The sequence below is a fragment of the Salmo salar genome, chromosome 08 (assembly GCF_965601325.2).
Source record: "Salmo salar chromosome 08, fSalSal1, whole genome shotgun sequence".
NCBI lineage: Eukaryota > Metazoa > Chordata > Actinopteri > Salmoniformes > Salmonidae > Salmo > Salmo salar.
This window is the reverse complement of record NC_138298.1, coordinates 20,761,865-20,780,000: the sequence shown is the minus strand read 5'-3', so window position 1 is coordinate 20,780,000 and position 18,136 is coordinate 20,761,865. Positions and strand designations below refer to the sequence as shown.

Here is an 18,136-nt window from a genome sequence, read left to right as displayed (position 1 = left end):
GAAACGGAATTCTAGAATCTCTGCAGTTCTGTAGTAGAGTACTCCAACATGATGGATTCTGAAGGAGGCTATCGGAAATGAACTCCGTTTTTCTAAGAGGGATAAACCTTATGCTTCTGAGACTATTTGTTTTCGTTCTGTTCCTACAAATCAGCTGACCCTAGAGGGAAGTGTGACAAGCCTTAAGAATAAGCAGCCTTACATAGCTTTTCGCCAAAAGCGAGCCTTTCCTTGAAAAAGGTCCCTCTAGATCCACACGCTGAGGGAACATTCGTGATAACTTTGAATGATGAGTCCAAAAGATGATTCACACAAAATGTTTGTATGAATTAAGGAGAGGTCAAAGGATGGGGCCAAAATACACACAAGCGTGTGCACATGTGAACGTACACACACACTGAAACTACACGACATTGTGATGACTAACTACACCTAATATAACCTCAGTAATAGCATCCATACATAGACACTACTTGAACACCAGAAACCCACACAACAAAAACAACATTCTAGCTCTGCAGCGTTGCCCCTAATAGGTGCAGTGTTGTCACGACAGTGTGAAATCAGTTGAACTCCGGTTCAGACACTTTTGCTTCAGTTGCTTATGAAGGTAAGAATTTATATTCCAGATATGTGTATATTGACCCTGTCTGACATTCAGAGTGTATTTACAATTTGTCTTCATAAGTCATACTTACTGTCACCATATATTTCATTAAGCTACAGTTAGCGTGTTACTTTACATTTGGACATTTTCACGACTTTGAGCGTGTCCCATCCCAAATGGCACCCTGTTCCCTATATAGTGCACTACTTTTGACCAGGGGCCATAGAGCTCTGGTCAAAAGTAGTGTACTATATAGGGAATAGGGTGTCATTTGGGACACAGCCTTGGGGCGTGTATTCATCTCTCAGGGACTGAACTGTGCTTTTGATATTAAACAGTCTTGCAGTCTAAAATAAAAACCCTTAACCGTTCTTTTTTTCTTTCTTAAGCTGCACACCAAGACTCCTTGAGAACGACTATTCCTCCAGTCGGGCATGATTCAGGGGAAAAGAATGTCAAATCTCAACAGTTTTGCATTTTTTAAATCTTCACAATAAATCAAGGTTGTAAGTAAACCATACATCACGCGGTACCTAATGTAACTTTGCCTGTTCGGTTAGAGTTCAAGTATTTTTGCTAGAAACTTCCAAATGAACGTTTCTCGTCTCTTGACAGCATCAATTCTACTACGATATATCTAGATCCAGAACATTGCTAATAACAACAGATAGGATGTGTATGTTGTAGGTTGACTACTACACTGACATGAACGCCACTCCACCAACTGTAAATCAAAGATAGGAACAGGTTTAGAAAACAGAGTTAGAAAACAGAGATGGTTAATGCAAAATACCAAATATGCAGGATCATGCGAAAATTGCCAGATTGCATTTTCTTGAGATGGGTGTGTGTGTATAGCATGCCTATACAGTGCATTCAGAAAGTATTCAGACCCCTTGAATTTTTCCACATTTTGTTACATTACAGCCTTATTCAAAAATTGATGAAATCCCTTTTTTTTCCTCATCAACCTACACACAATACCCCATAATGACAAAGCGAAAACAGATTTTTTAAATGTTGGCAAATGTATTTAAAAAAAAAAAAGAGGAAACACCTTATTTACATAAGTATTCAGACCCTTTGTTACCCGAAATTGAGCTCAGGCGCATCCTGTTTACATTGATCATCCTTGAGATGTTTCTACAACTTGATTGGAGTCCACCTGTGGTAAATTCAATTGATTGGACATGATATGGTAAGGCACACACGTCTATATAAGGTCCCACAGTTTGCAATGCATGTTTGAGCAAAAACCAAGTTATGAGGTCGAAGGAATTGTCCGTAGAGCTTGATTGTGTCGAGGAACAGATCTTGTGAAGGGTACCAAAACATTTCTGCAGCATTGAAAGTCCCCAAGAACACAGAGGCCTCCGCCCGGCCAAACTGAGCAATCGGGGAGAAGGGCCTTGGTCAGGGAGGTGACCAAGAACCCAATGGTCACTCTGACAGAGCTCCTCTGTGGGGATGGGGGGATGGGGGAACCTTCCAGAAGGACAACTATCTCTGCAGCACTCCACCAATCAGGCCTTTATGGTAGAGTAGCCAGACAGAAGTCACTCTTCAGAAAAAGGCAGGACAGCCTGCTTGGAGTTTGTCAAAAATCACCTAAAGTCTCTCAGACCATGAGAAATAAATCAAATCAAATTTTATTTGTCACATGCGCCAAATACAACAAGTGTAGACTTTACCGTGAAATGCTTACTAACAAGCCTTTAACCAACAGTGCAGTTCAAGAAGAAGAAAATATTTACCAAGTAGGCTAAAATAAAAAGTAACACAATAAGAATAATGAGGCTATATACAGGGGGCACCGGTACGGAGTCAGTGTGCAGGGGTACAGGCTAGTTGAGGTAATCTGTACATGTAGGTGGAGGCGAAGTGTCTATGCATAGGTAACAAACAAACAGCGAGTGTACAAAAGGGAGGGGGGGACTCTCTGTTCTGATGAAACCAAGATTTAATTATTTGGCCTGAATGCCAAGCTTCACGGCTGGAGGAAACCTGGCACCATCCCTACGGTGAAGCATGGTGGTGGCAGCATCATGCGGTCATCTGCCTTTTTCTGAGGAGTGGCTTCTAACATCTCTAGTGAGACCTGAAAATAGCTGTGCAGCAACGTTCCCCATCCAACCTGACAGAGCTTGAGAGGATCTGCAGAGAAGAATGGGAGAAACTCCCCAAATACAGGTGTGTCAACCTTGTAGCATCATACCCAAGAAGAGTCGGGGCTGTAATCGCTGCCAAATGTGCTTCAACAAAGTACTGAGTAAAGGGTCTGAATACTTATGTATATGTAATTTCAGATTTTGCACAACAACAAAAAATAACTTTTTGCTTTGTCATAATGGGGTATTGTGTGATGAGGGGGAAAAAACTATTTAATCCATTTTAGAATAAGGCTGTAACGTAACAACATGTGGAAAAAGTTAAGGGGTCTGAATACTTTCCCAATGCACTGTATATGTGGAAACACCAAATACACTCATCATAAGTGAAAATTATCACAGACTTGAGGTTACATTACAAATCCCTCAATTAAATTAAAATATCCAACAGACACACCCCTTAATTACAGTTATATCGTTTTTCAACATCTAGGCTTCTAGTTAGTTAATCAAGACAGTGAGATTTGTGAATCCGTCCCGAGGTCTCCTACTACGGTTGGGCCGATATATGATCAAATTGAATATCGTGATATTTGACATTGACGATATATTGTGAAGTGCAAGACTACTCAATTTGAACTTTACAAATCAAAAACTGTGCAGTTTTATCAGTTAGGCTGTTTAAATATGTTGAAAATTATGTCTAAATTAATTAACTAAGCCTCATTGTTTCACAATACAAAGATTATTTAATGTTACTATCGTAAATAAGCACAAAAACATCACAGGCTGGAATGATTTACTCATTAATAACGGCGCGAAACGATTGTATCAGATATTGCAATATCTGGAGTAGCATTTCATAGAAGAAGTCTCCCCAAATATCAGCCAAACCCATCTCCTACACTACAGTAATACTCTCTGTAGTGTTAGTAGCTTCATCAATACTACTGGAATCTATGACAATGACAAGTCCACAGGCATTTGCCATTTTACTGTTTGCAGAGAAAAACTGAAAAACACTATCACTTGGTTTCTGGCAACTTTGTGGCTTATTTCAGTATCCACACTGTATTTTCAGTGGTTGCATTTTCCAGTCTTCAGCTAAACCCGATGCTACAATGAATGTGGTGAGCATGAGAAACTAAAGCTAAATAGAGTACATGAGTATTCCAGGAATGTTTCAGTCCCTTACCCTCTGTGTAGTGGTCATGCTGACCAATCTGTGGGAAACAAAACCTATTTTCCAAAATGGGAAATAATTGTTGTGTTTTAGTCATACTAAACTAGAAAAAAGGCATTGGCTGCATAACATTGAGACAATAGTGTTTCAGTCATTTAGTAATATTACCATCAATTACATTTAAAATGTTAGTCTGTCTCTGTTTAAAGGGCCAAAAAATCTGCAAAATGCAGTTTTTCCCCCATATGTCTAAACACATGTTAAACTAACTTCACTGACTATTGTATGATAACAATATATTTGAAAAGAGATAAAATATAAATTTTTGCAATAACGTACAATAGAATGCGAAAGAAGGTTTTCATATCATCAATATAGATTTTTGATAAGCCATGTTAACGTTAACTCCGCGTCGTTACATCGTTGGGTGCTGTGCTTAACACCACAACAAGGACCTGGAGATATTTCCAGCTCCAAATAGCCAAAAGTCGTTGCAATTAAAACACTTATGTCTAATTAGGCCAAAAGCCTCGAGGGATCCCGACATAAAAACGACGTCCACTGGACAGAGAATGTCAAATTGACTCCCTAATGAATTTAATGCCAAAGCTCCTAACAACCTGCGCCTCATTAACTTGAGTAGTCTACAACGGGAGGACGGGCAAAGAAGCCTCAGAGCTGCAAATAGATCAATGGTTTTGTAAAGAGGACTTTAACTTAAGTAGCTTTCATTTAACTGATGCGTTATTTTTTTGGGCCATTCTATTGCAGCATCACTGTCTGAGGAGCAGTCTCACACCCCGCCTTCTCCCCGCGCGTCTCGGTGCTGTGCCCGCGAGGAGACGGTGATTGGTTCTTAAGTCATCTAACATGAAGTCTGGGGTGATAAGAGGACTTCAATTACAATCCCGGGCCCGCGCGAAGAACCCCTGTCCGTTTATTATTCATCACCGACAAGGTTCACGCGCCGATAAAGCGATGACCAGATTAAAAGTACGTGCATTTTTAGAAAACCACGCACAGCGCACAATGAGAAAGAAAAAGCCGGTTGTTTTTGTCTTTAGAGTGATTTTTAAAATATAATTGAGCTTCTTGGAAATCAATTACATATTTAAATTGTTGTAATAAGAATGTGAAAAGAGAAACATCAGACATTTTACTTTTTTCTGAATTAGGCATTATTAATGTAACATGCGCTTTATAAAACGACAAGGGCAAATAGGCTGCAATAAAACAGGCCCCAAACATAGCATTGAAGAACTATGGAATACCACGTTTTTAACGTCTCAAAGGGTCTTACGATGTCAATTAAAATAATAGGCCTATAGTCTTATTATCGTTCATCACATTTTATAATTACACGCGCGCTAAAACGTGCACTGCAGGTGCGTGCAGTGCGCATCCATTCTAGGCGGAATTGTTCTCCGTTCTTAAATTGTGCAATGGAATGAAATGGGTCAAATATGGAAGTAATATGATATTAATTCGGCCGATAGAATATTAGGGAAATTAGTAGGCCAAATTGGTATGGGAAAACAATAAACCACATTTCGGTGAGGGGAAGGTTGTTGCTCTTAATCCGATATGCGAGGGAAATTACTGGGTGTTATTTTAACTATTCAGGCCGAATAGTTCGGCCTGAATTGTCACGATACACCAAGATGAAATCACTAGGCACAAAAAGACAAACAAAAAGCATTTCCTTTAAGACAAGTGAATATGTTAGAGGTTTGAAATGTGAACAACTTCTAGCCCATTAGATTGGAGAGAAAAAAATACTGAAAATCAGGAAAACAAAATGATATGCTATTTTATGGAAAGAAACACAAATATTAGAAATATTGTACACTCACTGAACATTAGATTTATCTCGTTAACCTGATTATCACACACCGTGTTGAACCCGCAGCCTGGAGACACGCGTTCTAATAAAATTAGGCTTTCTTGTTTCTTGACGCATAATTGTCATAAAACATCAGTCAAAAATTGCTTGATATAGATAAATTAGCAATTGACTAGAAATATGCCATTGCACGAATAGTCCAATAATGCATACATACAATAACAGTACAGCATTTTAAAAAAGCGTATTGGTTACATTGTCAAAAGCGATTAAAACATTAGTGCTAATGTTTATAAAGTAGTATCAAGCCTCATTAACTGCCATATAAAAACAAAAGGGTTCCAATTTGATGCCATTCAGACATGAAGCGAGCAAGTAAATAAACACTTCCCTTGCCAGGTATCCTGCATCACTCAATGCGCAACCTATTCTCCTTCTAAATAGTTCCATTTTTAAATGAGCACGTGCACACCTGGGGAAAAAAAGGCTAGGTCAAGGCAAAAGAGACACAGCTGTCTTTAAAACGTATTAAATATACTTCGTAGAAAAGAGCACAAAGTGTGTATACGAAAAGGAACCGTTTATCTTCCTACATCTCGACCTGGGAGCAGAGGCTCCGCGCGCAGGATGTTGGAGAGCAAAAGTGTGCCTCTCGTGAAAGAGTGCTTGTCGGAGAGGCCTCTGATTGGCTGGTTGCACTGACAGCTCCGCCGTTGATTGCAGGAGGAGAAGCCCGACCCCTTTCACTCTTCTAGGGGACCATTCATAAACTACACAAGTCCAGCTCGCACAGCTGAGTGTGGACAACAGTGGGGCAAGGTAGGAGAATAACGCGTAGTTTTCACGTTCAACCGAACGGACGAGGAGAGATGAGTGGTCACGACCAGAGCTTTATCCTTTAGGGTCTGCAAGCGCGAGGACACGGACGGTATTATACTGTACACCGAGCCCACCCCATTCTGGGGCTGCCTACTGCATATGACTTGGACTGATATTTAGTAGTCTATTACGTTGCATCCCCATCGGTTTCCTTCCGACACTGTCTGACGTCCATCCGCTGTGTACGCAAAAAAAGTTGAATTTTATATTTTTTCATTGCTTGGGGAAGAGCGTTTCGCCTCTGGCTTTACCGGTAAGCATTGGATCCGTCAACGTACTGCGACTCGCCGGTGTACAGCCCGGACCTCTGCCCAAACATGATCGCGACGCAGGCAAAGCTGGTCTACCAGCTCAATAAATACTACAGCGAGAGATGCCAAACTCGAAAAGCGGCCATTGCAAAGACTATCCGGGAGGTGTGTAAGGTAGTGTCGGACGTCCTGAAGGAGGTCGAGGTGCAGGAACCCCGGTTCATCTCCTCTCTCAGCGAGATAGAGGCGCGCTTCGAGGGGATGGAGGTCATCGCCCCCAACGAGTTCGAGGTGGTCCTCTACCTCAACCAGATGGGAGTGTTCAACTTTGTTGACGACGGTTCTCTGCCCGGCTGCGCTGTACTGAAGCTGAGCGACGGCCGCAAAAGAAGTATGTCTCTCTGGGTCGAGTTCATAACGGCCTCGGGCTACCTTTCCGCCCGGAAGATCCGCTCAAGGTTTCAGACTCTGGTGGCGCAAGCGGTGGATAAGTGTAGCTACCGTGACGTGGTTAAAATGGTGGCAGATACAAGTGAGGTAAAACTAAGGATCCGGGAGAGATACGTGGTCCAGATCACCCCTGCGTTCAAGTGCACAGGGATCTGGCCTAGGAGCGCTGCCCAGTGGCCCATGCCCCATATTCCCTGGCCTGGTCCGAACCGGGTGGCCGAGGTCAAGGCCGAGGGCTTTAACCTGCTCTCCAAAGAGTGCTACTCGTTGACCGGGAAACAGAGCTCGGCTGAGAGTGACGCCTGGGTCTTGCAGTTCAGCGAGGCCGAGAATAGGCTCCTGATGGCGGGATGCAGGAAAAGATGCCTCTCGGTCCTGAAGACTCTCCGCGACCGTCATCTTGAGCTACCCGGTCAGCCACTCCAGAGCTACCACATGAAGACCCTGCTGCTGTATGAGTGTGAGAAACACCCGAGAGAGACCGACTGGGACGAGTCCTGCCTCGGAGACCGAATCAACGGAATTCTGCTGCAGCTCATCTCGTGTTTGCAGTGCCGCAGATGCCCCCATTATTTCTTACCAAATTTGGACCTGTTTCAGGGGAAGCCCCACTCGGCCCTGGAAGCTGCCGCAAAGCAGACGTGGAGACTGGCGAGGGAAATCCTCACTAATGCAAAAAGTTTGGACAAATTATAAACTGTCTGATTGTGATACTATTGCTATTTAGGGCCGAGGTGACGTTTTGAGATCACCTCAGAGTGGAGGAAAACGTCATGATCCTGGGTTCTCCGAGCAATGTGAAACAATTGACAAATTAAAAACAAGCAAACAAAATAAACTTTTACAACGGAGTGAAATGGGACATTGCCATTCAGAGAGAGGACGTGAAGGTACATTAAGCTAAATGTAATACTTTTTGGTTGTTTTGTTTTAAATGTTTTCACAAAGTGAATAAATGTTTATTTAAAATTATATGCACAAAATCTTTAAGTGAAAGAATAAAAATGTAGCGTGCCAAGTTCCAATTTTTCATTACGTGACCTTAAACTGAAATGTTAATAAAACTAAGAAAAGTACATTACAACTTGGCCTTGTGTTTGTATACATGTTTTGTGAACTGGCATTGTTTAGTAAGAGTAATAGAAATGTAAATTATATTTACTAGATAAAGAGGATCGTGGAATCAATTCCTGTGTGAAAAACAGAATTAATGTGCGTAAAAAAAGGAATGTTAATACCAATAAATTTACATTTGGAAAATCTTGGGCCTAGATTAATTTGATACAAAATACGAGTTTTGCTTAATTATGCATATCAAAGAACATATTAATTTTCGTCTTGGAATAATTAATATAGCACACTATAATTTAGTTCAATTTGATGCAAATTGTTTTAACAAAATAATAACGTCTATTTAGTCGACAGTTTGACGTCGATAGGCTATATGGCTGCAGAAATCCTATTTAAACACACCGGTATGCATGTCTGTTATTACTGTGTATTAACTATTGGGGAGATCGGCTATAATTCAGAGAAGAAACTGCATGAGGATAAAGAGAAACAACAACCACTTGTAGTAGGCCCATTCCCAAGAACAGACCATTGCTAAATTCAGGTTCATTCATTTGGCCGTTTCAATAGGAAAATGTTAACGCATGAAAATCAAAACCTCAAATGTTGATTAATGAACTTAACTGTTATTATAACTATATTATGATTATAACTGTTATTGTTGTTATTGCCAATAACCCTGGGCGCAGACTGCTGGGGAAAAAAGATACACAACTGTCACTCAATGACTAGCCAGGGAAAGTCAGGGCCCATTTCTTAACGAGACCTGATTCATACCGCTTTCACTACGAGCGACTAAACACCACGCGGGTATATTAGTACAGTAGGCTATCCATTAGTAGCAGCCTATTTGGTTTACCACTGAACTGTTGAATACAAATAGAACGAGGATAGTTTGAAATTAATATGAATTACTATAGCCTGTTATTTAGGATATTCAAATGAGTCATATAGGCTACATTTCAAATGTGTCGAATAATAAATTCAAGTAATTTCATGGATTTTATTCTCAACAAAATTTACCACAACATAAGCCATTGGGCCTACACAGTATTCCTGATTCCTGGGCTGTATTTCACGAACAACTGAAAGACCAGAAGGAAGAAGAGCAGGCCTAGTCGTCTCTCTATATCTGGCACATTGTATTCTGATGTGCGACAGACTAACTTATTTTTCAAACGTTTGCTTGTGATGCTTCTGCAGGCTCCGAGGCCTTTGTGTATCGAATCTGCAGAGCAAACACCCGTTTTCAGAGAGACGTGATGTTGTCAATGACGTAGCCCACTAAACCAATGCAATTCAAGCACGAGTGAAGCTATAGTGTAATGTTCACTTTCACTACGCAAATACACACACCACATAACAGCATCATAGTCTATACGGTTGTTATAATCTCAATTATAGAGATTATTGAGTATCGGTCTACATTTGGATTATTCAATAAATATTTGACTTAATGATGATCGCAGAAGTCGAGGCTGCTTACAGTCATCATGCAATAGCCTAAAGGCTTTTAGTCTACGCATGTTCATGATTGGAGTTATTTACTAAATTCTTATAACGGCTTTATAATGCAATTAGGCTGCAGAAAAGCATGACTTGGAGGTGCTGGGGCCAGGGAAGGACTGGGAGAAAGGCCTGAGCCATTTTGAAAGCTGGTTTTACAGAATGACGGGAGGGCCTGCTTTGGATCAATGGAAGTTAAAGCCCTTCTCTTACCTTTGGATCGATCGTCTTAAAGCTGGCCTCTTCTTCATCCACCTCGAAGTAGAGTTCAGACGCGGTGATGGACAGCGTTCCTTTCACCACCACCGCTGGGGCGACCAGCTGAGCGCTAGTGCTCATGTTTACAGGGCCTAGGAGACAGACAGGGCCCAACAACGGCACGGGCCAGAAGGCAAACATTAGCCCGCTTTACAAAAATCACCCCCTTCCCCTCCTCGAGAAAACAATAGTTTTTTCGAAGGCCAACAGCGTGTAAAAGTAAACATATAAACTCAACAAGGGCACGCACTGACTGATGGCTCTTTTTGTCTCCGTGAAAATACCATAACAATATAGAGAAGGCCACATACGCATTTTTTATGAAGGAAAACATTTGCTCTTGGCCAGGGCTGCCAACCCTCTTCCTGGAGATCTACCGTCCTGTGGGTTCAGTCCAGCCCTAATTTAACACACCTGATTCTACTAATTAGCTGCTCAACAAGACCTTAACTAGCTGAATCAGATATGCTAAATTAGGGTTGGACTGAACCTACAGGACAGTAGATCTCCAGGAAGAGGGTTGGGCAGCCCTGCTCGAGGCGATGGGTCGGTTGTATCGGCCTGTCTATCAGATGCGAGGTCAAGGAGAAAAATAAATATAGTTCTCAATTGTATAATTTCTAGCTTAAAACTGCATGCAAATGATTTGTGTAACTGCAATTTAAATTAAGAATGCAATTTACATTTCACAATTATTATTAGCATTATTATTAGACTATTATTATACCTAATTTCCTTGCTAGATCGAGTTAGATCTAATATGGCGTGTTGATAAGAACTGAAAGCAGAATCACTATGATCTGAACAGTTCCTCTTTAGACTACGGGGAGGGAGAGGTGGTTTGACCCGCTGAGTAAAATAAAATATCAGCATCTGCGTAATCCAAGACAGACCAGCTTTGTCAAAAAATAGAATCAGCTGTCAATCAGGCCCCATTGATTGCGGGCTGGTGCTACGTCTGTTTAATCTCTCATCAATCTTAATTTATGCCAGTATGACAATGAGAAGGCCGCTCGAGGGAGCACGGTGTAAGCTCTTGCCGCTCCTGCCCCGCTCTCCACGTGTGCAGAAGCATTGTATTTGCAGATGTGCCGCGCGGCAGAAAGGGGCTTCAGAGCCCGGCTTGATTTCCCCAAAGCACCCACGTCTTTCCGAAACGGGTGGCTATGGAATAAACAGATATGTTCATTTGTTGCCGTCTCCCCCTCCCTCCCCCCTTAGCCCTCCGAGCATTGTGAGCATTAGCATGTAATCCGGACGCGAAATAACATTTTTCAATCACTGCCATGGAGACATTCAATTACACCTGGTGTTGTTCCGACAGACAGCTGCCTGTACTGGGACGCTGCGTCCTGTCTGTCTGTCTCGTCAGAGGAGTAGGAGGCCCACATGACAATTTCCACTTCAGTTCAGAATCCATGTCACTTTATTATGCATGGAATCTCCCCTTAATCCCATTGTCATCGTGGGCGTTGTGTTTTTATATAATTGCGCTCTGAGCGCATTTATATTAGTCTACAGTGGGTGAACAAGTTATAGTGGAAAGCCATGATGTGGGGAAATTGAGTATTATATAGGATGCAATCCGGTTAGTAACATAACTAATAGTCCGATAGGAGTTCCAGGTATAGGGAGCCACATTTACATCAATATGGGTGTGAGATAATGGATTTAAAGTGGATAAGAAATTGTACATAAACAGTAATTTTATGTGTTTGAGTCTTGTTAACGGCAAGGCCTACAGTCGTTTTGATCTCAGCCTATACTATTTATTCGACATGGATTCATATAGGAAAACTGCACATTTAGAGCAATCATAAACAACTAAAGACACAAAAAATGTTTAAGGTCCATAGTGCTATTCTAAAATGTGAAAAGAATACCGTTTAGCTAAAAGCCTTGCCTATACGCTATGCCCAATCATAAAATAGGCTCATGCGATGCACGTGTCAAATATCGCACTTGTCAGGAGTACAAATTTGCGGTTTTCATTTAACATTTAACATAAAGGAAGTCTGAGGTAGGATCCAAAATAGAAATGAACCTCGAGGCAAAAACATTTAGACAAAACGCACAGTTCACTTCTTCAATTATAGGCCTATTCTCAACCTCTCAATGATAAACAAATAAAATAATTACTGTGTCAAAAGCTAACTATGAATCATATTACACAAGCGTGTTGGTACTTCTGTACTATAATTTTATTACAAACAAAAATGCGCTTTGCTTTGAGATATGTGAACTTGTAAACAAGCGCCAATAGGACATGTTTGTGTGTGTTATTATCCCCTCCTCCCCCAAAGCCAGAGTATCACAAAGCATCATGAGACTCCAGGGGTAATGGGAGGCGCTGGGGAGGTTATCCCCCCTTATTAACCGTTCGGGAGCCCCGTTATCCTGCATGCGCGCCTCAAAGTACCCGTAGCAGCACCCGCACGCGTTAGCAACGGAGACGCTTTAAAGGCGGGAGGGGGAAAATTCAACCAACGTGCGTTTCCAGCCCCCTCTAGATGATGCGCGCTGGGACATGAAAACGGATGAGCTGCATGCGTTACCTGTTAGGTTCTCCAATTCCTTCTCCTCCAAGGATGATAGAGTGTCATCGTCGCCATCCAACAATATCTCACTCTCAGAGTTCTGATTTCCCAGCGCCTGACTTCTGATGGACTGTTTGCCTTTGAGGACATCTTCCTCGGGAGCTGAAAGAAGAAAAGTATTTTAAACCGCCATCCAAACGTAATTGTGTTTTTACCAAGTGACTTTTCTGTACAGAGGTTAGTATCCTAAAAAGAAACGTTTGAAATATATAGACAAAAAAATACGCTGCTATTCTGGGCTATATTTAATGATATAGTAAACTATCACAGGTATGACAGATGTAATATTAAAAAGATCACTGAAAATGCATGGCTATATAACCTATTAATATTGTAGCATATTTAATTGATCAATAATTCGTACTACGAAAGTAAAGTGAATATTCAAATGTCAATATCAATATTTATTGAGTTGAGTTGTCTATTTAGCCAGAAATGTCTTTAATTATTTAGGCTTGACGTTTAGTATTGCATTCCAGAATGGATTCGAAATTAAATTGGTCAAAAGTATTTTAAGATTTGACAAAATAGCATGAATAAGTCTGATAAAAATGTAATAATGCTATAATTATGATATAAAGCAATAGTTTGTAACTCAAGTGCACATTCAGATGCAACACGCATCTAATGCTAATATGATTCTTAGTACAATGAAAAAACTCCATGCGAAAAATAACGTCAACATAAAGATGCTGCAAGCTGATGTAAACATCGAAACGAGTTTATAAAACCATGATAGAAAACTAGCAATCATTTTAAGTGGAACTTCATGCAATTTTCATATATTCTTGTCAAATTTGTCAAGTTATCATAGAGCCATAAACCCAGCTGGAACACCAGCACTGACTCTTGGGAGCCTTCGGGGTTATTGTGAACATGAAAGGTTACGTTAACTAATCGGACTCTCATCTTATCTCATAAAGCTATTTTCCAATGGCGTTGTGCCAACGCAGGCTAGCTGTACCCACATGGCAGCGGGAGTGAGGTTACAATGTCAAAACGCGACATTGTATCGACTTGTCTTTACTGTATTACCTGAATGGCAATAATCGAATAGTCCAAACCCAACTGTTTTATTTAATTGATACCCAGGCAATAACGTGTATTTCAGTGTATTTCTAATGCAGATATACAACATTGTATGTAAAGTATAAAATGTACTGATTAGAAAATATAAAATTCATTGTTAAAACCCCAATTTGCCTGTGCTGTGCCCTTACAAGTAATCCAAACTAAAAATGTGTCTGGTCAAACCCAATATCCAGAAACATGAGACAAAGATATTACAACAAAGCAAAGAGCCGCCAAAGCTTACTGCCTTCCCCTTTTATTTCAACTTAACATGACGAGGTTCCAAAAGGATTTAAGAGAAACAGTAATCTGCAAACATTTACAGAACCCTCATCATGCAGGCCCTTGGTGTGTGTGTGAGAGAATGTGTGTGTGAAAGATAAAGAGAGAGAGAGAAAGAGAAAGAGAGTGTGTGTGTTACACTCAACATGGTTTCTTTCCACTCCAAAACCACTGGACAGTGACCCAGTGGCCCCTCCAATCTCTCTGAGCAGCATCACCTGACGGGGTTAGACCCTAAGATAATTAGCATTATTCTCAACATCACAAACTATAATATATGGACTCCAAAACTGCTGAGAGAGAGCAGAGAGAGAGAGCAGACAGAGAGAGAGAGCAGAGGAGAGAGAGGAGAGAGCAGAGAGAGAGCAGAGAGAGAGAGAGAAGAGAGAGAGAGAGAGCAGTGAGAGAGCGAGCAGAGAGAGCAGTGAGAGAGCAGAGAGAGAGCGAGCAGAGAGAGAGAGAGAGAGAGAGCAGAGAGAGAGCAGTGAGAGAGCGAGCAGAGAGAGAGCCAAGAGAGAGAGCCAAGAGAGAGAGCCAGAGAGAGAGAGAGAGAGAGGAGAGAGAGCAGAGAGAGAGCAGAGAGCGAGAGAGCGAGAGAGCGAGAGAGCGAGAGAGCGAGAGAGAGAGAGAGAGCAGTGAGAGAGCAGTGAGAGAGCCAGTGAGAGAGCGAGAGAGAGAGAGAGAGAGCGCGAGCGAGCGCGAGCGCGAGCGCGAGCGCGAGCGAGAGAGAGAGAGAGAGAGAGAGAGAGAGAGAGAGAGAGAGAGAGAGAGCGCCAAAGAGAGCCAAGAGAGAGAGCCAAGAGAGAGAGCCAAGAGAGAGCCAAGAGAGAGAGCCAAGAGAGAGAGCCAAGAGAGAGAGCCAAGAGAGAGAGCCAAGAGAGAGAGCCAAGAGAGAGAGCCAAGAGGGAGAGCCAAGAGGGAGAGAGCAGAGAGAGAGAGAGCGAGAGAAGAGAGAGAGCGAGAGAAGAGAGAGAGAGCGAGAGAAGAGAGAGAGAGCGAGAGAAAAGAGAGAGAGCAGAGAGAAAGAACGAAAGAGTGCTGAAATAGAAAGAGAGAGCTGAGAGAGAGAGAGCAGAGTGAGAGAGAGAGAGAGCAGAGAGAGAGGCAGAGTGAGAGAGAGAGAGCAGAGTGAGAGAGAGAGAGCAGAGTGAGAGAGAGAGAGCGAGAGAGAGCAGAGAGAGAGAGCAGAGAGGGGCAGAGAGAGAGAGAGGGGGCAGAGAGAGAGAGGCAGAGGAGAGAGAGAGAGCAGAGGAGAGAGAGAGAGAGCAGCGGAGAGAGAGAGGGCAGAGTGGGAGAGCAGAGGAGGGGCAGAGTGAGAGAGAGCAGGGGGGGCAGAGTGAGAGAGAGCAGGGGGGGCAGAGTGAGAGAGAGCAGGGGGGCAGAGTGAGAGAGAGCAGAGTGAGAGAGAGCAGAGTGAGAGAGAGCAGAGTGAGAGAGAGCAGAGTGAGAGTGCGAGTCTAAGAGAGCTGAGAAATCTCATGTCATGGAAAATATGCAGCTCAATGATATTTAGACTGGTCTTCCTGTAATTAAGTCTCCCCGGAGGATTCTTTAGTTAGCGGCACTGAAATTACTACCAGCTCTCTAATACATACCACATGCTACAATAGTATAGTATATTCACACCATCCAAGTGAACTGACTGGACAGACCGATGGGCCGGGACGACTTTCTCTCACTGACAGGAGTGAGAAGAAAAAGGCAGACATGTGTATTTGAACTTCTGTACATTCTGCCATAAACATGCTCACTAAGTCTCACCCTGGGAAGACCACAACACACTAGCATATGGATGTAGAAGGGTCTTGGGTTGTGTTACAACTAACAAGAAAACACTACTGCTACTATATCAACTTACTAGTTTGCCAATAAATGTTACTGATAGGCTGTGAATTATTTACTTGTTAGTTGTGAATAGTATTATCAGAATTGGTCATGTTAGATTGTCTATTGTGTGCAAATAAAATTCTACAAACATTGTGCTGCTTTCGAAACTACTTTGTAAGTAAAAATAAACAGCCAGGAGAAGAAAATAAAAACTAGATTATACTTCTGAGACATGTATCCCAATATTACATAATGACATAAGATAAAATACAGTATTCTTGAAAACATAATTGATATGATGTATATTTTTGATATATGACATATGTACAGAGAAGTGTTCTGAACGCATGTGTGTGTGTTTACGATCAAATGTGGGAGTGTGTATCAAACAATTAAAATCCATTTAACGCCATTTCAACTTAAAAGTCAAACAACCAAAGCACAGTAAAAACTAAAAGGCAGTGAAAAGTCTAAACATTTCATTAAAAAAAAAACACATTGGATGTTAGGCTGTGTCTTAGCAAAATATTCACAGGCTAACACATTTAACATGTCCTTCAGCTAAAACAAAGTCTCTGTCAACTGTTGTCTATGTTACTTAGAATTATAAACTGGGGGGTTCGAGCCCTGAATGCTGATTGGCTGACAGCTGTGGTATATCAGAACGTATACCACGGCTATGATAAAACGTTTATTTTTACTGTTCTATTTACGTTGGTAACCAGTTTATAATAGCAGTAAGGCACCTCAGGGGGTTGTGGTATAAGGTCAATATACCACGGCTAAGGGCTGTATCCAGGGACTCCGCATTGTGCATAAGAACAGCCCTTAGCCGTGGTATATTGGCCATATACCACACCCCCTCAGGCCTTAATGCTTAAATATGAAGTCTCAGTGAGTGTGAACATCTGGCGTTTTGTGGTTGGATTATAAATCCTTGACAAATAATTCTGAACAAAACGCATACACATTTTACAACATATAACAAGCGACACACTGAAACATTTCTGAAATAAGCCGGTATGCCACATACAAAATACCCATCAGGTCATGTCACCCAAACCATTCATTGAGATGGAACAGGGGGCACAAACGTGAATAAAACCTGTCTACATTACACTTTCAGGCCCCATTGTTTCTCTAGCCAGAGGTTCAAAATTCATGCTACATTGAGGCCCAGGTCATTTCCCTATGGCCAGAGGTTCAAAATGCTAATTCATATGCTTACATTACTAAAGCTCAAGGCATGCTTGGTCAAGAGCAATTAAATTGTCAGAATTAACAAATGTGTTTTTAACGAGACCATGGCCAGGAGCTGGAGTCATGAGGCGAGTATTGATCTGCTGAACAGAGACATTAGTCTTCAAGTATTTACTCTGCCAGCCACCTCTCCTCCAGCCTCCCTCCACAGCCCTCCCTTCAAACAGGGCAGGACCAAATCAATCCCCAGAAAGGATGTCTCTTTCCAGCCATAAATACATAACTAGCCCCCTCACCGACCCAACCAGCCTGACCGCCACGCGTCTGCAAGCCGGCTGGGGCTCTCAGAGTGGAAATGGTCCTCAAGGTTCTTGGCTGGGTATGAATGATCACAGTTGTATAGAATCTAAGGATTGTCCATGGCCTAAATACAGGAATGTTTTCCTCCTACATATATTACATAAAAAAGATGCCATTTAGGAAAGGTTTTACTTATACTTTGTAAAACAAACAATGCACTTTTTTTGCTAAATAAGTTGACAGGAATACAAAACTTTTTAAAATCCCAAAATGTTTTTTTTTAAATTCTCTTACCGGTTAAATGTCTAATTTCTGTTCTTGAGCGTGTTTTCATGACTTGAAAAGTGTTGCCATCACTCTAGTAGCTGGAAATAAAATGTTAAATGCAGATGTGATCATGCACTAAATGTTTTGATTGGGGAAAGAGGAGGGTTTTCATGGGATCAGAATAATTACAGCCAGATATGACCTCTGTTCCCTGTTTGAAAACTCACCACTGAAAACCACTTCCATTACAAATGTCGGGTCGATGAAAACAACAAAGGTTACATCACAAAATGGATGCCGCAGTCAGGCCTCAAGTCAAAGAGATATTTTAATGATATGTTCTTTCCCCAAATGCAGCAGGGTAGCGCGTGTGTGTGTGTGTGTGTGCATACGCAACTAACAGGACAATACTCTGTAGAGGTATTACCAAGACTGG

At 41.7% G+C, this 18,136-nt stretch overlaps 2 protein-coding genes across 5 annotated transcripts in view; one reads left to right on the top strand and one right to left on the bottom strand.

Moving 5' to 3' along the window:
• LOC106610178 (lipopolysaccharide-responsive and beige-like anchor protein) overlaps positions 1-18,136 on the bottom strand; it is a 296,378-nt gene that overhangs the window by 110,613 nt on the left and 167,629 nt on the right. For all 4 annotated transcript variants that reach the window (XM_045722742.2, XM_045722744.2, XM_082978435.1 and 1 more), the window contains exons 39-40: positions 12,712-12,855; positions 10,112-10,248 (exon numbers count right to left, since the gene is read on the bottom strand). In XM_045722742.2, coding sequence (XP_045578698.1) covers positions 10,112-10,248; positions 12,712-12,855 — 281 coding nt within the window. The remainder of the gene's footprint in view (positions 1-10,111; positions 10,249-12,711; positions 12,856-18,136) is intronic.
• mab21l2 (mab-21-like 2) lies at positions 6,515-8,405 on the top strand. The gene has a single exon (XM_014209382.3). The coding sequence runs from the start codon at positions 6,938-6,940 to the stop codon at positions 8,015-8,017; it is 1,080 nt and encodes a 359-aa protein (XP_014064857.1). The 5' UTR covers positions 6,515-6,937; the 3' UTR covers positions 8,018-8,405.